Raw genomic sequence first — 17201 nt, forward strand, 5'->3', positions numbered from 1 at the left:
TCAACAGACATCCCCAACAACAAGAAAAAAAAGTGTTTTTATATGCTACAGCTGATGCCAGAATACTAATAGCCAAAAACTGGAAAGGGGACATTGTCCCATCAATAATGGATTGGCAAAATAAATTATATGAATTTATAGAATTGGCTAGAATGACAGCAGCTATCAGATATCAATCAAATCAGAAACTAAGGAAAGAATGGGAATGCGTGGAAGAATATATGACAAAACATCGCTCTAAAACAAATTTACTGATATGCATTGACTAAATTTTGTTAAGCTAAGATATCAACAGACGTTTTATGGGGAAAATACAGACAATATACGCAACACAATACAATAAGAAATAAAAACAAAAGAAGCTGTAAAGTGGTGGAGGGAAGTCACAGGTGTAGGAATAAGGAAAATAATATATACATAGAGATTTACATATATAGTACAGTGGTACCTCAGGTTAAGAACTTAATTCGTTTTGGAGGTCCGTTCTTAACCTGAAACTGTTCTTAACCTGAAGCACCACTTTAGCTAAAAGGGCCTTCCGCTGCTGCTGTGCTGCCGCATGATTTCTGTTCTCATCCTGAAGCAAAGTTCTTAACCCGAGGTACTATTTCTGGGTTAGCGGATTCTGTAACCCGAAGCATCTGTAACCTGAGGTACCATTGTATTGGAAACAATAATAATTTGGAATGTATTGCTAAGAATGTTAAAATGTGTAATTGAATGTAATAAAATTTTAAAAACCACCAAAAAAGAAAAGAAAACTGTTACTGTAATTTAAACAGAAATGCAGTCCTACTCTAACTGTAATCGGAATGTGATCAATCTCATTCTCATGGGGGAAATCTGCGATCAGGTGACCTATGTACCTGCTCCGCTGGTATGTTGCGGGCGACTGGCAATTTCAAGACCCTTGCAAGCTAGACTTTAAGCCAGGCATGAACTGGACAACACTTCAAACAGATGACTGTCTTTCTTCTGCAAAGTAGGATTCATGGTCACCCTACCCTGGTTGCAGTGGCATAGCGTGGGTTGTCAGCACCCGGGGCAAGGCAAGTAATTTGCGCCCCCTAACCCGTGGATTTGCGCCCTCTAACCCATGGATTTGCGCCCCTAACCCTAACCCCCAGATGTTGCGCCCGGTGCGGCCGGCACCCCCTGCACCCCCCACGCTACGCCACTGCCTGGTTGGGAATGAGGAGTAATGGGTTAAGGCAAAAAGATGCTATAAGCTTTTTCATGTGGGATGAGATTTTCTGAGGCACTCTTTTTTTTTTTTTAGCCATTCTCTATAAAGAAACCACTTAACAGAGATTTTAATACCCTCTCTCTTCACAATGGGCATTGCTATTCAGGTGAAAGGGAAAGGTCACAAGAGGCTCTGTACAAGGATGGAAGGGGAGATTTGTACAAGGTTTAGGGCTGTAACTGACCAAGTCCTCTTTGGAGTGGACTCACAGAAATTAGTAAACCTAATTTACTCAGGCCCACCAATCACAGTGGGTCTGCTCCTTGAGTAAGACTAGCATTGAATACAGTACTTTGTTGCTGCTGTTTTAATTGACAGGGAATAGAAACGATGGACCCAACCGTATGCACCATATGCGCAATATATTAATCCATATACAATCTAAAAGTAATCTGTTTGTATGTTGCCAGAGTTACATTTTCTATCTGTTGTATTAGCTTTCCAAACAATCAATAAGCAAACTGGGAACACAGCTATCCTACAATGTTTGTGCATCCTTCCAAGTTTTGCGAAGCCACACTCCAACCCCAAAATGTGTACAAAAAAAGTGTACATAGAGGAGAAATGTCCTCAAAAATGTGTATTTTGGTGGGAGAAATATACAAAAGTAATCATTGTAGGGAGAATTGCTTGCAAAAGCATCTGTACAGTGGTACCTCGGGTTACAGATGCTTCAGGTTACAGACTCCGCTAACCCAGAAATAGTACCTCGGGTTAAGAACTTTGCTTCAGGATGAGAACAGAAATCGCACAGCGGCGGCAGCGGGAGACCCCATTAGCTAAAGTGGTACCTCAGGTTAAGAACAGTTTCAGGTTAAGAATGGACCTCTGGAATGAATTAAGTTCTTAACCCGAGGTACCACTGTATTTGGCAAAACGCTGTACAAAACTACACACATTGGGAGAAACACATGCGAATTTTCATGCAAGCACCTTCTTTTTTAAAAGGAAAATTGCAAACTAATGCAGAAATGAGATAAAAACTGAAACACTGGGAAAATGAGAATCCAAAAAGGGGGAAATTGCTCATCTTCTGTAAAGGAATGAACTGGAGTTTGAGAATAACATTTGTGGATAATTTTCAAATATTGGGCAAGGGGGACTTATATTTACTTTGATGCTCATAAAGCCTTTCAGCAGCTCTGGGGGAAGAAATAAACAGCTGCAAAACTTGCTCCAGGAAGGGGATCTTGCGATGAGGATGGGGCAGTAGGGAGGAAACATCCAAAGATCAATGTGACTTTCCATTTGGAAGGAGGCACACTTATTGCAGGGATTATAAAAGCTGCTGTGGTTACCCTAATGCAGACAAGACCTGCGCTGCAGAGCCTCACAGAGGAAGGGGAGGTGGAGGTGAAGAATCACAGAAATGGCATGGGCTGTTATTGCACCTGCCCAACGCCGAAAGAATTCGGTGGCTCGTCCCTCTCGCTCAGGCCTGCCAGGCTCAGAGAACGGCCCTGACTTCCTGGACCTCAGACTGCGGCTTGGCAAGGGGTGAGTCTGCAAAGAGAGAGGTGTCAAGGCTGAAGCCCTGCCCCAAATTTAGCTGGGTGCACCCAGGCCGCGCACAGTGGACGGGGGCGAGGCATTCTGTGTACACAGAGCCAGGAGGAAGAGAAGCAGTTGCGTCTCAGCGGTAGTCCCAAACAGGGAATGTTTTGGACTACAACTCCCATCAGCCCTAGCCAACATGGTCAATGGTAGAGGATGATGGGAGTTGTAGTCCAATATTGGAGGGCACCGTATTGGCTATGCCTACCTGCACAATGGGATGCGGGTGGCACTGTGGATTAAACCACAGAGCCTAGGGCTTGCCGATCAGAAGGTCGGCGGTTTGAATCCCCGTGACAGGGTGAGCTCCTGTTGCTCGGTCCCTGCTTCTGCCAACCTAGCAGTTCGAAAGCATGTCAAAATGCAAGTAGATAAATAGGTACCACTCCGACGGGAAGGTAAACAGTGTTACCTTACCAAGATGAGCGCCGCAACCCCAGAGTCAGTCATGACTGGACCTAATGGTCAGGGGTCCCCTTTATCTATGGAATAGGATGTCCCTATTTTCACTGGAGAAATGTTGGAGGGTATGTATTCAGTCCCCAGCATCTCCAGGTAGGGCCAAACTGAACAGGTTTACATTGCTTGCTGTTTTTCGAAGCCCCTAAATCAGGGGTCAGCAACGTGCGGCCCATGTGCCAGAAGCGGCCCACAGAGGCCATTTAACTGACCTACGAGCCACCCCAGAACTGAGCCGCCCGCTTGTCGAGTCTCGGCACGCTTTGCTAAACCGGCGCAGTGCGGCGCGGGGATTCGCTTCCGCGATGCCGGAAATCGTGTCTGCACAGATGCTGGAAATTGCAGCCGTGTGTGAGATCCAGTGCGATTTGGCCCACAAAGGGATCTCTGCAGGACCGATCTGGCCCAGGCAAGGTAAACCTTGCTGACCTCTGCCCTAAATCCTGCAACAGCAGCAGCAACAACAACAACAACCCAAACAGGAAACTCAATGACATGATGAACATGCCATGCATCTTATTTGAACTCTGTGAGGGTGTCATGGCTGAGTGGTAGAGCACAGGCCCTGAATGCAGAAAGTCCCGGGTTCAAATCCTGGCATGTTCAGTTTTGAAAGTATCCGATAGCAGGTGATTGTGGGTGGGGGTTCTGCTTCAGACCTTGGAGAGCAGCTGACATACCCATTATCCAAGTACTATGCTAGATCAGGGCTAGGGGAGGAGCCTTAGAGAGTGGTGGGAAGGCAGGGACCCTCAATCCTTGCAACACCCGCGTTGGGGCAAGACCTACTGGGAATAGTGACCACTAGGCCTGCACCGTTTTTGTTTCTTTCAATAAAGAGTTAACTTCGCTGGCACCGCTGTTTTTTTTAATTGCTGCCCTACGCCTGACTAAGGCTCCCGACATCAGGCGTCTTTCAAAAGTGATTCCTGGTGCATGCAATTTATCCTTGGGGATTATATCCAAGTGCAAAAAAAATCAACTGGTCGAAATAGTTCAAAGAGAAGTGTGGTCCAAAGTATCTTTGGCAATGAATAGCACGGCCTGCTTTCGGATGCCGGGAAGATCCAGAGGAATCCATTTACAGTTACCTGGCGGAGCGCTGTTTGGGTCTTCCTTGACACTAAAAGCAATTAATGCTGTGTCCTTAATGTTATCTTGATGTAGCTTTCGCTGCACAACGGCGCTCGCTTGCCTTTATTTTATTATTCATGAGGAAACGTTTACGAGGGTGTTAGAAGTGCTAAACATTGCAAATATGCCCGAGGCAGGAATTCGTAATGTTTGCCTTGAATAGCACCCACAATCCCCAACCAGAAGATGTCAGGAGGTGTCAAGTCCACAGTAAGTCTTGAACCTGAAGCCATATTGGAGAAGCGGCCGAGCTTCAGCAAGCTCTGGAAGGAGCTACCAAGACTTGGAGGAGAGGGCTTTCAATGGCCTGGGCTCTGCCTCCACAGTCGGACGCAGCAATGCTTCTGAACACCAGTTGCTTGAAACCCTGGGAGGGGAGAGGGGTCTTGTGTTCAAATCCTGCTTGTGGCTTCTTTCGTATAATGACGGCCGTCCAGAGAAAGCCGGAGTTTTCAGTGGAAAACGTTCTTCAGGACTATATACCTATTATATAAGGTAAAGGTAAAGGACCCCTGGATCGTTAAAAGGTAAAGGTAAAGGGACCCCAATCGTTAGGTCCAGTCGTGGACGACTCTGGGGTTGTGGCACTCATCTCGCTTTACTGGCCGAGGGAGCCAGCATTTGTCCGCAGACAGCTTCTGGGTCATGTGGCCAGCATGACTAAGCCACTTCTGGTGCAACGGAATACCGTGACGGAAACCAGAGCACACAGAAACACCGTTTACCTTCCCGCCACAGCAGTACCTATTTACCGTATTTTTTGCTCTATAAGACTCACTTTTTCCCTCCTAAAAAGTAAGGGGGAATGTGTGTGCGTCTTATGGAGCGAATGCAGGCTGCGCAGCTATCCCAGAAGCCAGAACAGCAAGAGGGACCACTGCTTTTGCTGTGCAGCGATCCCTCTTGTTGTTCTGGCTTCTGAGATTCAGAATATTTTTTCCCTTGTTTTCCTCCTCCAAAAACTAGGTGCATCTTATGGTCTGGTGCGTCTTATAGAGTGAAAAAGACGGTATCTACTTGCACCTTTGGGCGTGCTTTTGAACTGCTACGTTGGCAGGAGCAGGGACCGAGCAATGGGAGCTCACCCCGTGGCAGGGATTTGAACCACCGACCTTCCAATTGGCAAGCCCAAGAGGCTCAGTGGTTTAGATCACAGCGCCACCCGCATCCCTTTAAGTCCAGTCAAAGGTGACTATGGGGTTGCGGCACTCGTCTTGCTTTTCAGGCCAAGGGAGCCCGCGTTTGTCCACAGACAGCTTTTTAGCTCATGTGGCCAGCATGAATAAACCGCTTCTGGCACAACGGGACACCATAATGGAAACCAGAGTGCACGGAAATGCTGTTTACCTTCCTGCCGCCACGGGACCTATTTACTGGCATGCTTTTGAACTGCTAGGTTGGCAGGAGCTGGGACAGAGCAATGGGAGCTCATCCCGTCACAGGGATTCGAACCACTGACCTTCTGATCACCAAGCCCAAGAGGCTCAGTGGTTTAGACCACAGCGCTACCCATGTCCCAACTGATTATATGGAAGCTAACAACGGGACAAAGAAAATGGATTTGACGTGCTACCACCAAGAGACTGACATTGATCAACTGGAAGAATGAAGATAATAAATGAATTGACAATACGATAACACTTGCAAGTTATGAACGGACTGCTTATAGACATAGACTTTGTTTGGTTAAATATGACAATATTTGGAATGAGTTTATATAAGATGTAGTAGGCTATTAATATTTACACATCAATATTATTCATAATATTTACATATTAATGGGAGCGGGTGGTGCTGTGGTCTAAACCACTGAGCCTCTTGGGCTTGCCAATCGGAAGGCTGATGGTTCAAATCCCCATGACGGAGTGAGCTTCCATTCCTCTGTCCCAGCTCCTGCCAACCTAGCAGTTTGAAAGCATGCCAGTCCAAGTAGATAAATAGGTACCGCTGTGGCGGGAAGGTAAACGGCATTTCCATGCGCTCTGGCTTCCATCACAGTGTTCTGTTGTGCCAGAAGCGGTTTAGTCCTGCTGGCCACATGACCCAGAAAGATGTCTGGGGATAAACGCCGGCTCCCTCGGCCTGAAGCGAGATGAGCTGCTGCACCCCATAGCCAAGTTTGACTGGAGTTAACCGTCCAGGGGGTCCTTACCCTAACATAAGTATTTGGATAATAATATCAAATGTATATAAATATGTATGGGTTAGGGTATTTTTAGCATATTGGGTATATGCACATATCGTTTCCTTCTACACATTTTTGTGTCTTCTTTCCTTTTTGCCTTTTTCTTTGCATCACTTAATTTCTTTAAAATGGAAACCTTTTCAAAAATTATATTAATACCAAAAAAGAGAGTTTAAAACAGGCATCTGGTCAGCCATTGTGAGATCAGGGGTGCTGGATTAGATGGGCCTAATCCAGCAGCCTTTTCCTATGTTCTGACATCCTAGTTGGACCAGCAATGACTCTCTCCATTTCCCATGACAAGCCAGCTCAGTGTCAGATGAGCTAAGCACTGCAAAATTTGGGAACCGTGATGCTTTCTTTCCATTGAAAGGTTGTATACACAGTAACAGATTTATGGGCAGGCAAAAAAAACACCCCAGGGCACTTAGGCATGTGGGGTGCACCTGTCATGAACTAATCCACCCAGCGATCTTCTCAACAGCTGAAATGAGTTTCACGTACAGTTTCTATGGCATGAGTGAATATAAAGTTACAGATCATAGCGTGACAGGGGTAGATCGTGCATGCAGATCGCACATCAAAGTCACGCAATGGGTTACCCCGCGGTATTGGGGAAAATATATATTTAAAAAGCTGAACAAACGGAGCGGGCAGAAGACGCTCCTCACCTGGAGGGTGTCACGAACTGGTTGGACGCAGAGGAATGATGGGAGGCTCCATCTGGGGGAACCAGCAAGGAAAGAAGGCTCAGAGCCCAGGGAGAGGTGGTAGGATGATGATGAGTGGTCCAAAGGGAAGAGGAGGAGTTGGAAGCTGAGGAGGCAACAGGGTCTAGTGAGCAGGGGGAGTCTGTGGCAGAGAGCAGTCCAGAATCAGAGGCAGAAGCTGATATTGTGGCAATGCTAGCCATCCCCTCCCCAGTGTGGTGTAGTGGTTAAGAGCGGTAGTCTCGTAATCTGGGGAACCAGGTTCACGTCCCCACTCCTCCACATGCAGCTGCTGGGTGACCTTGGGTCAGTCACACTTCTCTGAAGTCTCTCAGCCCCACTCACCTCACAGAGTGTTTGTTGTGGGGGAGGAAGGGAAAGGAGAATGTTAGCTGCTTTGAGGCTCCTTAGGGTAGTGATAAAGTGGGATATCAAATCCAAACTCTTCTTCTCTTCTTCATATTCTTTAATAACACCGATAACTGGGAAACACTGGCCTGCAAGTGCTCCAATTGGAGAACAGCCTTTATCAAAGGTGTTGTGGACTTTGAAGATGCTCGAACTCAGGACGAAATGGAGAAATGAGCTAAGAGGAAGGCACACTTGGCAAACCCTCACCGTGATCAACTCCCACCCGGAAACCAATGTCCCCACTGTGAAAGGACGTGTGGATCCAGAATTGGCCTCCACAGTCGCTTATGGACTCATTTTTAAAACAGTGCTTATGGAAGACAATCTTACTCGGCTATGAGTGATTGCCAAAGAAGAAGAAGAAGAATATTCTTTAATACTAAGGCCATGTCTTTTGCACGTGGTTCTGGTGGGTAGATCTTGGCATTCTAGTAAAATCCAAGGTGGTTTGTGAGAGCCTGAAAACGGGTGGCCGCGGCGGAGCCTTCCAGATGTTGGGGACTACAACTCCCACCAGCCCTAGGCAGAACAGTCAATGGGCAAGGATAATGGGAGTTGTGGTCCAAACTCCACGATGTTGGCTACCCCTGAGAAAGGCCTTTGGTATGGTCCAGCAGGGCTCTTCTTAGGACTGAGAGCAGAGGTCAGCAACCTAAGGCCCATGGGCCAGAAGAGGCCCACGGAGGTCATTTGATCGGACCACGAGCCGCCCCCAAACCAAGCTGCCCACTCACGCACTGCACTAAACGGGTGCAGTGCAGGGACCCACTTTCGTGGCACCAAAAATTGCATCTGCGCACATGCAGACGCCAAAAATCACAGGCGTTCACGCTCATGCATGCTCACCATCTGGCCCAGAGAGGGATCTCTGGGGGACTGATCTGGTCCAGGCAAGATAAACCTTGCTGACCCCTGAGTTAGAACATGAAGACTGCCTTTCTTGAGGTATGTTCCCATACATGGTGATGAAGGCACAGAATTTCATTTCCAATGACCCCTGGCCAATGGCCATGATGCCTGCGACTGAGGGGAGTCTAAAAATACCTGAATGGGCAAAAATTAGCCACCCCTGTTTTAGAGGGAGGACTTTTCCTTTTAGGGATCAAGAACTGAGAGGGTATCTGCGAAAAGGCTATGCATCAGAAGGAGAGAAAGAGGCGATCTGAAACATCTGAACTCACCAGGAGGGGAGAGCAAAGCTGTCTGGTCGAATTTGAGTTTGGGTGAGAAATCAAGCTCATCTTGATTGATGCCCTGTTCACAATCCCTCCACTGCTAATGGGGAAAATCAAGGATTCTGCACCGAACCTCTGGAAGACTCCACATTTCCTCCTGTCTCCATTTCCTCTTTTCTCTACTTGGAATCCCAAGATTATCAGGCTGAAAACATCCAACAGCAATTAATGCATTCCATTCCTCAAACAGAAGAGCTTGCAATGATATGCAAGCAAATTTCCTGGGAACAACTTGTGGTTAAGAGCAGGGAAATGTAGACATTTCCCTTTTGGGTCTGAAAGTCCCCCCCCCCCTTTTTTGGCCACCCAAAAAAAGGGTGGCCTGTGTCCTATCACACACACAACTGGAAGCTGAAGCAAATTCTTTCCCCACCCCCGAAGTTCTCTGGTGTGAATTTCGAAGTTGATTGTTCTCCAGATATTCCCCGGTTGCTCAAATATTTGCTGTCTGTATTTGCCAATATGTGGACATGTGATACGTGTCGCTGACTGCCTTGCTCCTATCGGCATCAGCGCTGACCACAGTTTGAAACACAGAGAGCGCTACAGTAGTCCGAATGTAACCAGTTCATGGGTCACCAGAGCTTAGAGAACAGCCTCTCTCAACCTTGGGTCTCCAGATGTTTTAGGCCTACATCTCCCATCATCCCCGACCACTGGTCCTGTGAGCTAGGGATCAGGGGAGCTGTAGGCCAGAAACATCTGGGGACCCAAGGTTGAGAACCACTGGCTTAGAGGGAAAGCACATGTACCTATTCACCGTATTTTTCGCTCTATAAGACGCACAAGACCACAAGACGCACCTAATTTTTGGAGGAGGAAAACAAGAAAAAAAAAATTTTGAATCTCAGAAGCCAGAACAGCAAGAGGAATTGCTGCGCAGTGAAAGCAGCGATCCTTCTTGCTGTTCTGGCTTCTGGGATAGCTGCACAGCCTGCATTCGCTCCATAAGACGCACACACATTTCCCCTTACTTTTCAGGAGGGAAAAAGTGAGTCTTATAGAGCAAAAAATACGGTATTTAACATATTTCTGTCTCGCTTTTCAGTGCGAGCCCTCACAAAGCTGCTTACAGTGGAAATGTTAAAACCCAAACAGCTGAGTGTTGGAAATGTAAAGAAGTAGAAAGCACATTTTACCGTATGTGGTGGATGTGAAAGGAGCTATGGACTTTTGGGAGATGATTTATAATGAGTTGAAAAAGATATTTAAGGCAACTATCCCCCCCAAACTAGAAGCTTCTTCTTTTTACTAGAGATAACTGGAGCAGATATTCCCCCAAACCCAGATAAATCTATTTCTTTACACAACCACGGCAGCACGAATATTATACACACAAAAATGGCATTATGAGGTGCTCCCTACTGAAGAAGAATGGCAGCTGAAATTGATAGACTATGTAGAACGGGCAAGTTTGACATGCAAAATTTGAGATCAGAAAGAGACTGGTCTTAAAGAAGATTGGAAAATGTTTGCAGAATGCTTGAAAGCTCAGTGTAAAAATGTTAGAATGCAAATAGGATTTGAGTAAGAACAGCAGTGGGGGTGAACATTTTGTTTTTTATGTGAGATAAGGTGAAGGTATAGAGTAACAATAATATGCAGCATAAATTGAAATTTTGAGGGAAACACGGAGGGATGGAGGAGAAGTCATAGGTGGAATGACTGATTGCTAAATTTGAAATGTTGTTGAATTGTTTGTTTGTTGAAAATTTACAAATAAAATTATAAAAAACAAAACAATTGAATGAACATACAATAAAAGCAGCAGGTTATAAACGTAACTTCACAAATCAGAATGAAAGCTCAATAAAAAATGGCAGCCAGTGTTCTCTAACCTTCCCACAAACTTGGTGCAAACAAACCAGTATGAATGCTTAGTAAACATACAACATCTTTGAGCCAACCTGCAGAGTTTACGCAAATAAACCAGAACAAATGCTCAGTTAGAAGGTCACCTGGAAGTAACTTATATGTCATAATGATGAATCAGCTAAGGGGTGTCGTTTTGAAACTATGAAATCTATGAATTCGGAAGAATACATGTGCGCACACAGAGAGCACTTTGAAATACAAACATCCAAAGTGGAAAGCCATCTTAGGGAGGACAAACAGCATAGCTGGATTTTTATATATATACACACACACATTTTAAAATCTACAGGTTAGAATCACAGATTTGTAGAGTTGGAAGCCACCCTGAGAATCATCTAGTCCAGGAATATGCAGCTGTCCCATACGGGGTTCGAACCTGCAACCGTGGCGTTATCAGCACCATGCTCAAACCATCTGAGCTATTCTGAGATGTGGATGTCCGCTTGCCACATTTGAAAGCTGTGAACCTGAGGGAGGAACCAGCCTGTCTCACACTTCAAGTTGTATGTAATTCCAGTGCAGTTTACTTGACTCCGGGAGGGCTGGCTCAGCAGGGTTCAGTCCCGGAACCTCAAAACTAGAGAGCAAGTGAGGTGGAGTGGCTAGGATGTTGAACTTAGACCAGGGAGAGACCGTTACCAAGCTCTGTTTTGCAACAAAGCTCACTGGCTGATTTTGGACCACTTTATTGCCTCCTACCCTATAGGGTTGTTGTGACAGTGGACTTGGGACAGGCAGAGAGTGAGATGAGCATCTTGGCCAAGGAACAGGATAGCAATGCAATAACAAAACAGACAAACCTCACAGCACCAATGGTAGGGCTTGCCCAGGGCTGACTGAGGGAAATGCAAGGGACATCTGGTAAAATATTTTGATCCAGTGATGGTTCTGAGTCAGGCAAACTTCTGCTTCCTTTAGATAAGCCCAGCGGTTTACCCAGGAAAGCCGGCAAGTGCGCCAGAACCGGCTCTTGTTATTTCTCGCGCGGCGTCATAATAAAAACAAGGGCCCCTGAGCGCGTGCAGAGTGCACCCCCTTGCCGGCTGACTAAACGCAGCGCGACCCAATGCACCTGTGATCACCTAGAGATGCGCTTCGAGGGGAAAGCGTGCGCCTGGAAACCTCCAGGCAAATCTGTGTCTTTGTACCTTTAAGGTACTTTTTTTTATAAAAGAAAAAGAAAATACTAGCAAGAATGAAATCAGTTCCCCGGCCTTTTATCTGCCCTCGTCTTTGTTTGCGCGCTGGGCAGGTGTCCAACCTGTCCGGGGCCCCTTTAAGAACCAAGCCCTTGTCACTCCTGCTTGCTCCGACTGTTTCTTTTTCCCCCGGAAGAAAAGTGTAGCCAGAGCGGCTGCTCAGACTCTGTACAAGGTGGGGAGGGAGGTAACCAAGCAAGCACGCGCGCGCCTCGCTTGCGCGATACCAGCCACAGAACCGGCTCCATCCGAGCCTTTTGCGCGTAGGGAAGAACCGGGTGGAGAGGAAGGGATATCCGATCGCTAAGCAGGGAGGCTGCTGCTGCTACAATCTGCAACATTCACAAAGGAGGTTGGAAAGGGGAGGAGGGCAAAACTCCAGGAACTGAAAGCAACAACAACAGCAAGCCGGGTCCCCCCCCCCCCAGCCCCCAGCAAAACGAGCAAGCAACCCGCAAACTCCTTTGCAGAAGGGCGCAGCAGACTCCTGGGAAGCAAAAATAAGGAGGAGAAAGAAATCGGCGAAACACGACATGGGCGCTAGCCAGTTCCACCTTTGCAGACCCGCAGGACGCAAGAGCCAGCTTGGGAGGCAGAAAGCGCTCCTGCTGGCATGCGCCCTGTGGATTTCCCTCTGCGCCCCGAGATGCGCGGCTTTCAACCTGGACACGAAATTTCTGGTCCACAAGAAAGGCAAGACCCCGGACAGCTACTTCGGACTCTCCGTGGCTCTGCACCATCACATGGACGGGCAACGATACCTGTAAGTGAAACAGCGTTGGGACGGGGAGCGTGCAGTGTTTGGTATGGTGAGAGGCGCCCTTTTCTCCGGAGCCTCCCACTCTCTTTCTGAACTTGAGGTTCAGACTGGAGGCATAAAATCCGCTGCAGTAGTTAAGAGGGGAGCATGAATTCGAATCACACAGAACTGTCCTGCAAGCAGGGACCTGAGATTTAGAGAGCTGTCCGATATTTAAGCTGACATCCCTTTTTGTTCCTCCCTCAGGAAGCCCCATCTGAACTCTGCGGGACTTACTTTTGAGTAGACCTATCTAGGGTGTTATACTGAGAGGCATGCTCTTTTCTTTCTGCCCATTTTTGCCTAGAACAACAGGTTGGCAAAGCCCCCATTTCTGCGCTCATTCCCCCTCCTTGCCGCCAACAAAGTTTGGCAGTTCCCCAATCTGCTTTTAATTAAATGTCATATTCTTGGTTCCTTCTCTTGGGAATGGAGATCTAGCATATTTTTGTGGTCTCTGGTTAGCAAAAGGGACTCTTATAATAAGTGTCTGTGAACTAATGGAGAAGTTACTTGCATCCACCCCCACCCAAGCGTGCCGCAGTTCACATCTGTTTGTGCCATTCAGCTTGTCAGCTTTTTGGATTTAGCTGGAATTCATCTGTTCCTGAACTCGATGCCTGTTTGCGTGTGTGTTCGAGAGCAATTTATGTCTTATTGTGTTGGGGTTGTACCACATGTGGCCTGGTGCGTCTAACATCAATTGGCCCTTTCCTTCCAAAGCGAAATGTTGATTGAAACCAGGGAAGCGGCTGCAAATGTGATGGTTAATGCTGTTTGCTGACAGAAAATATATTCAGGGTCACTGAATATTGGTGGCCACCGGTAACACAAGACCAGCAGTTGCCAACGTGCTGCTTGTGGGTGCCTATGAAGGTTTTGCCTGGTTGCCCGAAGGGTTTTTCCCCACACAAATTAGGCTTGTAAGAAGCATTCCATGGTAGCCAATATCATGGGTTGCAGAGTGTGCTTGGTTGTGGTTTGCAGGTATGTCCGCAGACCCAGAAAGATGGCAACTCCTGCAGTTAAATTCAAGTCTACCCAGCGGCACATTGAAACCTCATCAGAAAATGCAGTGTTAGAAACTCAGATATATGAGCCAGGCTCCAAATAGCTTCTTAAACCAAGGTTACAGTCGCCAGGACAAAATGTCTAGTTTGGGGGTAAGACGGCTCTAAAGTCTTATGATGGACGACTGACGGTGATGGATTCTCAGTTAAACACCTGGCTAGTTCAGATGACCACCTTGAGCTAGGTTAAGAGCTCTGAGAACTTAGGGAAGAAAAGTCACTTTATCCAGGGACAGTTCACATGGACAGTGGTACTTAATTCGTTCCGGAGGTCCGTTCTTAACCTGAAACTGTTCTTAACCTGAAGCACCACTTTAGCTAATGGGGCCTCCTGCTGCCGCCGTGCTGCTGGAGCACAATTTTTGTTCTCACCGTGAAGCAAAGTTCTTAATCCGAGGTACTATTTCTGGGTTAGCGGAGTCTGTAACCTGAAACGTATGTAACCTGAAGCGTATGTAACCTGTATATCTGCTCCAAACTCTTTTTCTTCATGATGACTTCTACTGCTCAGGCTGCACAGAAAACGCAATTCGGTTCCAAAAATTCATTCTGATTGTGCAGATAATATATAACTGATAGAATTCTACAGGATGGGGGCATGGGTGTGCAAAGCAGTCGAGATTCAATGATCCCCAGGCATGCAAATTCCAGATGGTGGAGATGATATTTTATGTGAATCACCCTGAAACCTTTGGTATAGGGAGGTATATATAAATTAAATAAATAAATGATAAAAATGTCAGGTGCCATCCTGGCACCCAGACATCTTCGTTTGGTCGCAAGTGGTCAAAAGCCAGGTGCAAAATGCTCCTGCCGCCTGGCTAATTTCGAACACCGACAGCATGTCAAGATACCTTACTGGGGAATAGTGCAACTTTACTGCAACATACCCCTGAGCAGAATTAAAGGGGCAAATCAGAACTTAAAGGTAAAGGTAAAGGGACCCCTGACCATTAGGTCCAGTCGTGACCGACTCTGGCGTTGCAACGCTCATCTTGCTTTATTGGCCAAGGAAGCCGGCATACAGCTTCCGGGTCATGTGGCCAGCATGACTAAGCCGCTTCTGGCAAACCAGAGCAGCGCACGGAAACACCGTTTACCTTCCCGCTGGAGTGGTACCTATTTATCTACTTGCACTTTGTGCTTTCGAACTGCTAGGTTGGCAGGAGCAGGGACTGAGCAACGGGAGCTCACCCCGTTGCGGGGATCCGAACCGCCGACCTTCTGATCGGCAAGTCCTAGGCTCTGTGGTTTAACCCACAGCGCCACACTTAGGGACAAATCCTTACCGTCCCAGACCTGCTTAATTCAGAGCAGTGCAGTTTTGTCTGGGATATGCATGTGAGGGCGAGGCTCCCTTAGTACTCAGTGTGCATTTCCCTGGATGAGGCTCACTTCTTATGCCAATGGCAGCAGATAACAGGTGCCAACCAAACCAATGCAACATGCAGGTCACTCTGTTGGTTCACGAGAAGCCTTTTGAAACCTTATCCAGCAAGGATGCAGCACTAAATATTTAGTATGTATACCATACCTTCTTCTTTTTTAATGGCATCAAATGGTTGCTGGAATGCTTTTATTTCTTCTAAGGAATTTATATCCCCCTCAGTATTTATTTAAGTAAAAAGAAATCCAAGAAACTTCATTTTTTTAATTTTAAAAAATCCCTAAAATATTTAATGCTATTATTTCCATTTATATGCCATTTTTTTCCTATGTAAATTTGCACAAACGCAACAGTGCCTCTGCTCAGAGAACTGCCCTGGTTGCCCATTTGCAATTGGGCCCAATTAAAGGTGTTACAACAACAACAACAAATTATTATTATTATTACTATTATTATTATTATTTGTGCCCCGCCCATTTGGCTGGGTTTCCCCAGCCACTCGGGGCAGCTCCCAACAGAATATTAAAAACACGATAAAACATCAAACATTAAACTTCCCTAAACAGGGCTGCCTTCAGATGTCTTCTAAAAGTCAGATAGTTGTTTATTTCCTTGACATCTGATGGGAGGGCATTCCACAGGGCGGGCGCCACCACCGAGAAGGCCTCTGCCTGGTTCCCTGTAATCTCACTTCTTGCAAGGGAACTGCCAGAAGGCCCTCGGAGCTGGACCTCAGTGTCTGGGCTGAATGATGGGGGTGGAGACACTCATTAAAGCCCTTAACAGCTTGGGACCAATTTACTTGTGAGATCGCTTTACCCCATATAGGCCCATACGACCACTTCAGTCTGCAGAACTGGCAGTGTTACAGGTACCACATAATAGTGATTCTGAACTTCTTGTTGGCACCCATCTAAATAAATCCATACACACTGGAACTCCCTGCCTCTTGACATCAGCCAGTCACCTTCGCTGCTCTTTTCAACACCTGCTTAAAATATTTTTTTTCTAGGCAAGCCTACCCAGACAGGCAGAAATTATTATTATTATTATTATTATTATTATTATTATTATTATTATTATTATTATTATTATTACCCTGCCCATCTGGCTGGGCTTCCCCAGCCACTCTGGGCAGCTTCCAACAAAATATTAAAATACTGTAATACATCTAACATTAAAAGCTTCCCTAAACAGGGCTGCCTTCAGATGTCTTCTAAAAGTCTGGTAGTTGTTGTTCCCTTTGACATCTGGTGGGAGGGCGTTCCACAGGGCGGGCGCCACTACCGAGAAGGCCCTCTGCCTGGTTCCCTGTAACTTGGTTTCTCACATTGAGGGAACCGCCAGAAGGCCCTTGGAGCTGGACCTCAGTGGAGGTGGAGACGCTCCTTCAGGTATACTTGACCAAGGCGGTTTAGGGTTTTAAAGGTCAGCACCAACACTTTGAATTGTGCTCAGAAACGTACTGGGAGCCAATGTAGGTCAAGACCGGTGTTATATGGTGAAATCACCATTGAAACATCTCAGTCGATACCAGCTGGTTAAAACATATGTGCTCCACCAGGAATCTGGTGGCGTTGTTGACGGGGGCAAGATCTGTCAAGATGGGCAGTTTAGAATGCATAGATGATCTCTGGCTCTGCTGGTGTTAAGAGACCAGCCTGGCTTAGCCAAAGATACACCAGCACAACTTAATAATAATAATGTTATTATTTATACCCCCACCCGTCTGGCTGAGCCGAGGCCAGCGCAAGATGCCCAAAACGGACATTCTGGGGGCGTGGTTTGGGCAGCACCGGGGGTGACTCTTAGGTCAAATCCTAAGCTTGTTCTGCTCATTCAGATGATTGGCAGCCCTGCATAAAACCCTATTTTAAAGGCATGTTTCCCTTCTTCCCGGCTTAGGCAGAGCAGCTGCAGCGGTTCCACAGCTGAAC

At 46.7% G+C, this 17201-nt stretch overlaps 1 protein-coding gene and 1 long non-coding RNA gene across 2 annotated transcripts in view; both read left to right on the forward strand.

The window, feature by feature from the left end:
* The first annotated feature begins 3099 nt into the window (after window positions 1-3099).
* The window catches only part of LOC310690903, a 97465-nt gene continuing 83363 nt past the window's right edge, over window positions 3100-17201 (forward strand). The window contains exon 1 of the long non-coding RNA XR_014518269.1: window positions 3100-3198. This is a non-coding gene — a long non-coding RNA (uncharacterized lncRNA). The remainder of the gene's footprint in view (window positions 3199-17201) is intronic.
* The window catches only part of ITGA3 (integrin subunit alpha 3), a 92974-nt gene continuing 87888 nt past the window's right edge, over window positions 12116-17201 (forward strand). Inside the window, exon 1 of the mRNA XM_083469510.1 lies at window positions 12116-12771. Coding sequence (XP_083325636.1) covers window positions 12542-12771 — 230 coding nt within the window. The 5' untranslated portion in view covers window positions 12116-12541. The remainder of the gene's footprint in view (window positions 12772-17201) is intronic.

This window comes from Podarcis liolepis (genome assembly GCF_965112155.1).
Source record: "Podarcis liolepis genome assembly, chromosome: 13".
Classification (NCBI taxonomy): Eukaryota; Metazoa; Chordata; class Lepidosauria; order Squamata; family Lacertidae; genus Podarcis; species Podarcis liolepis.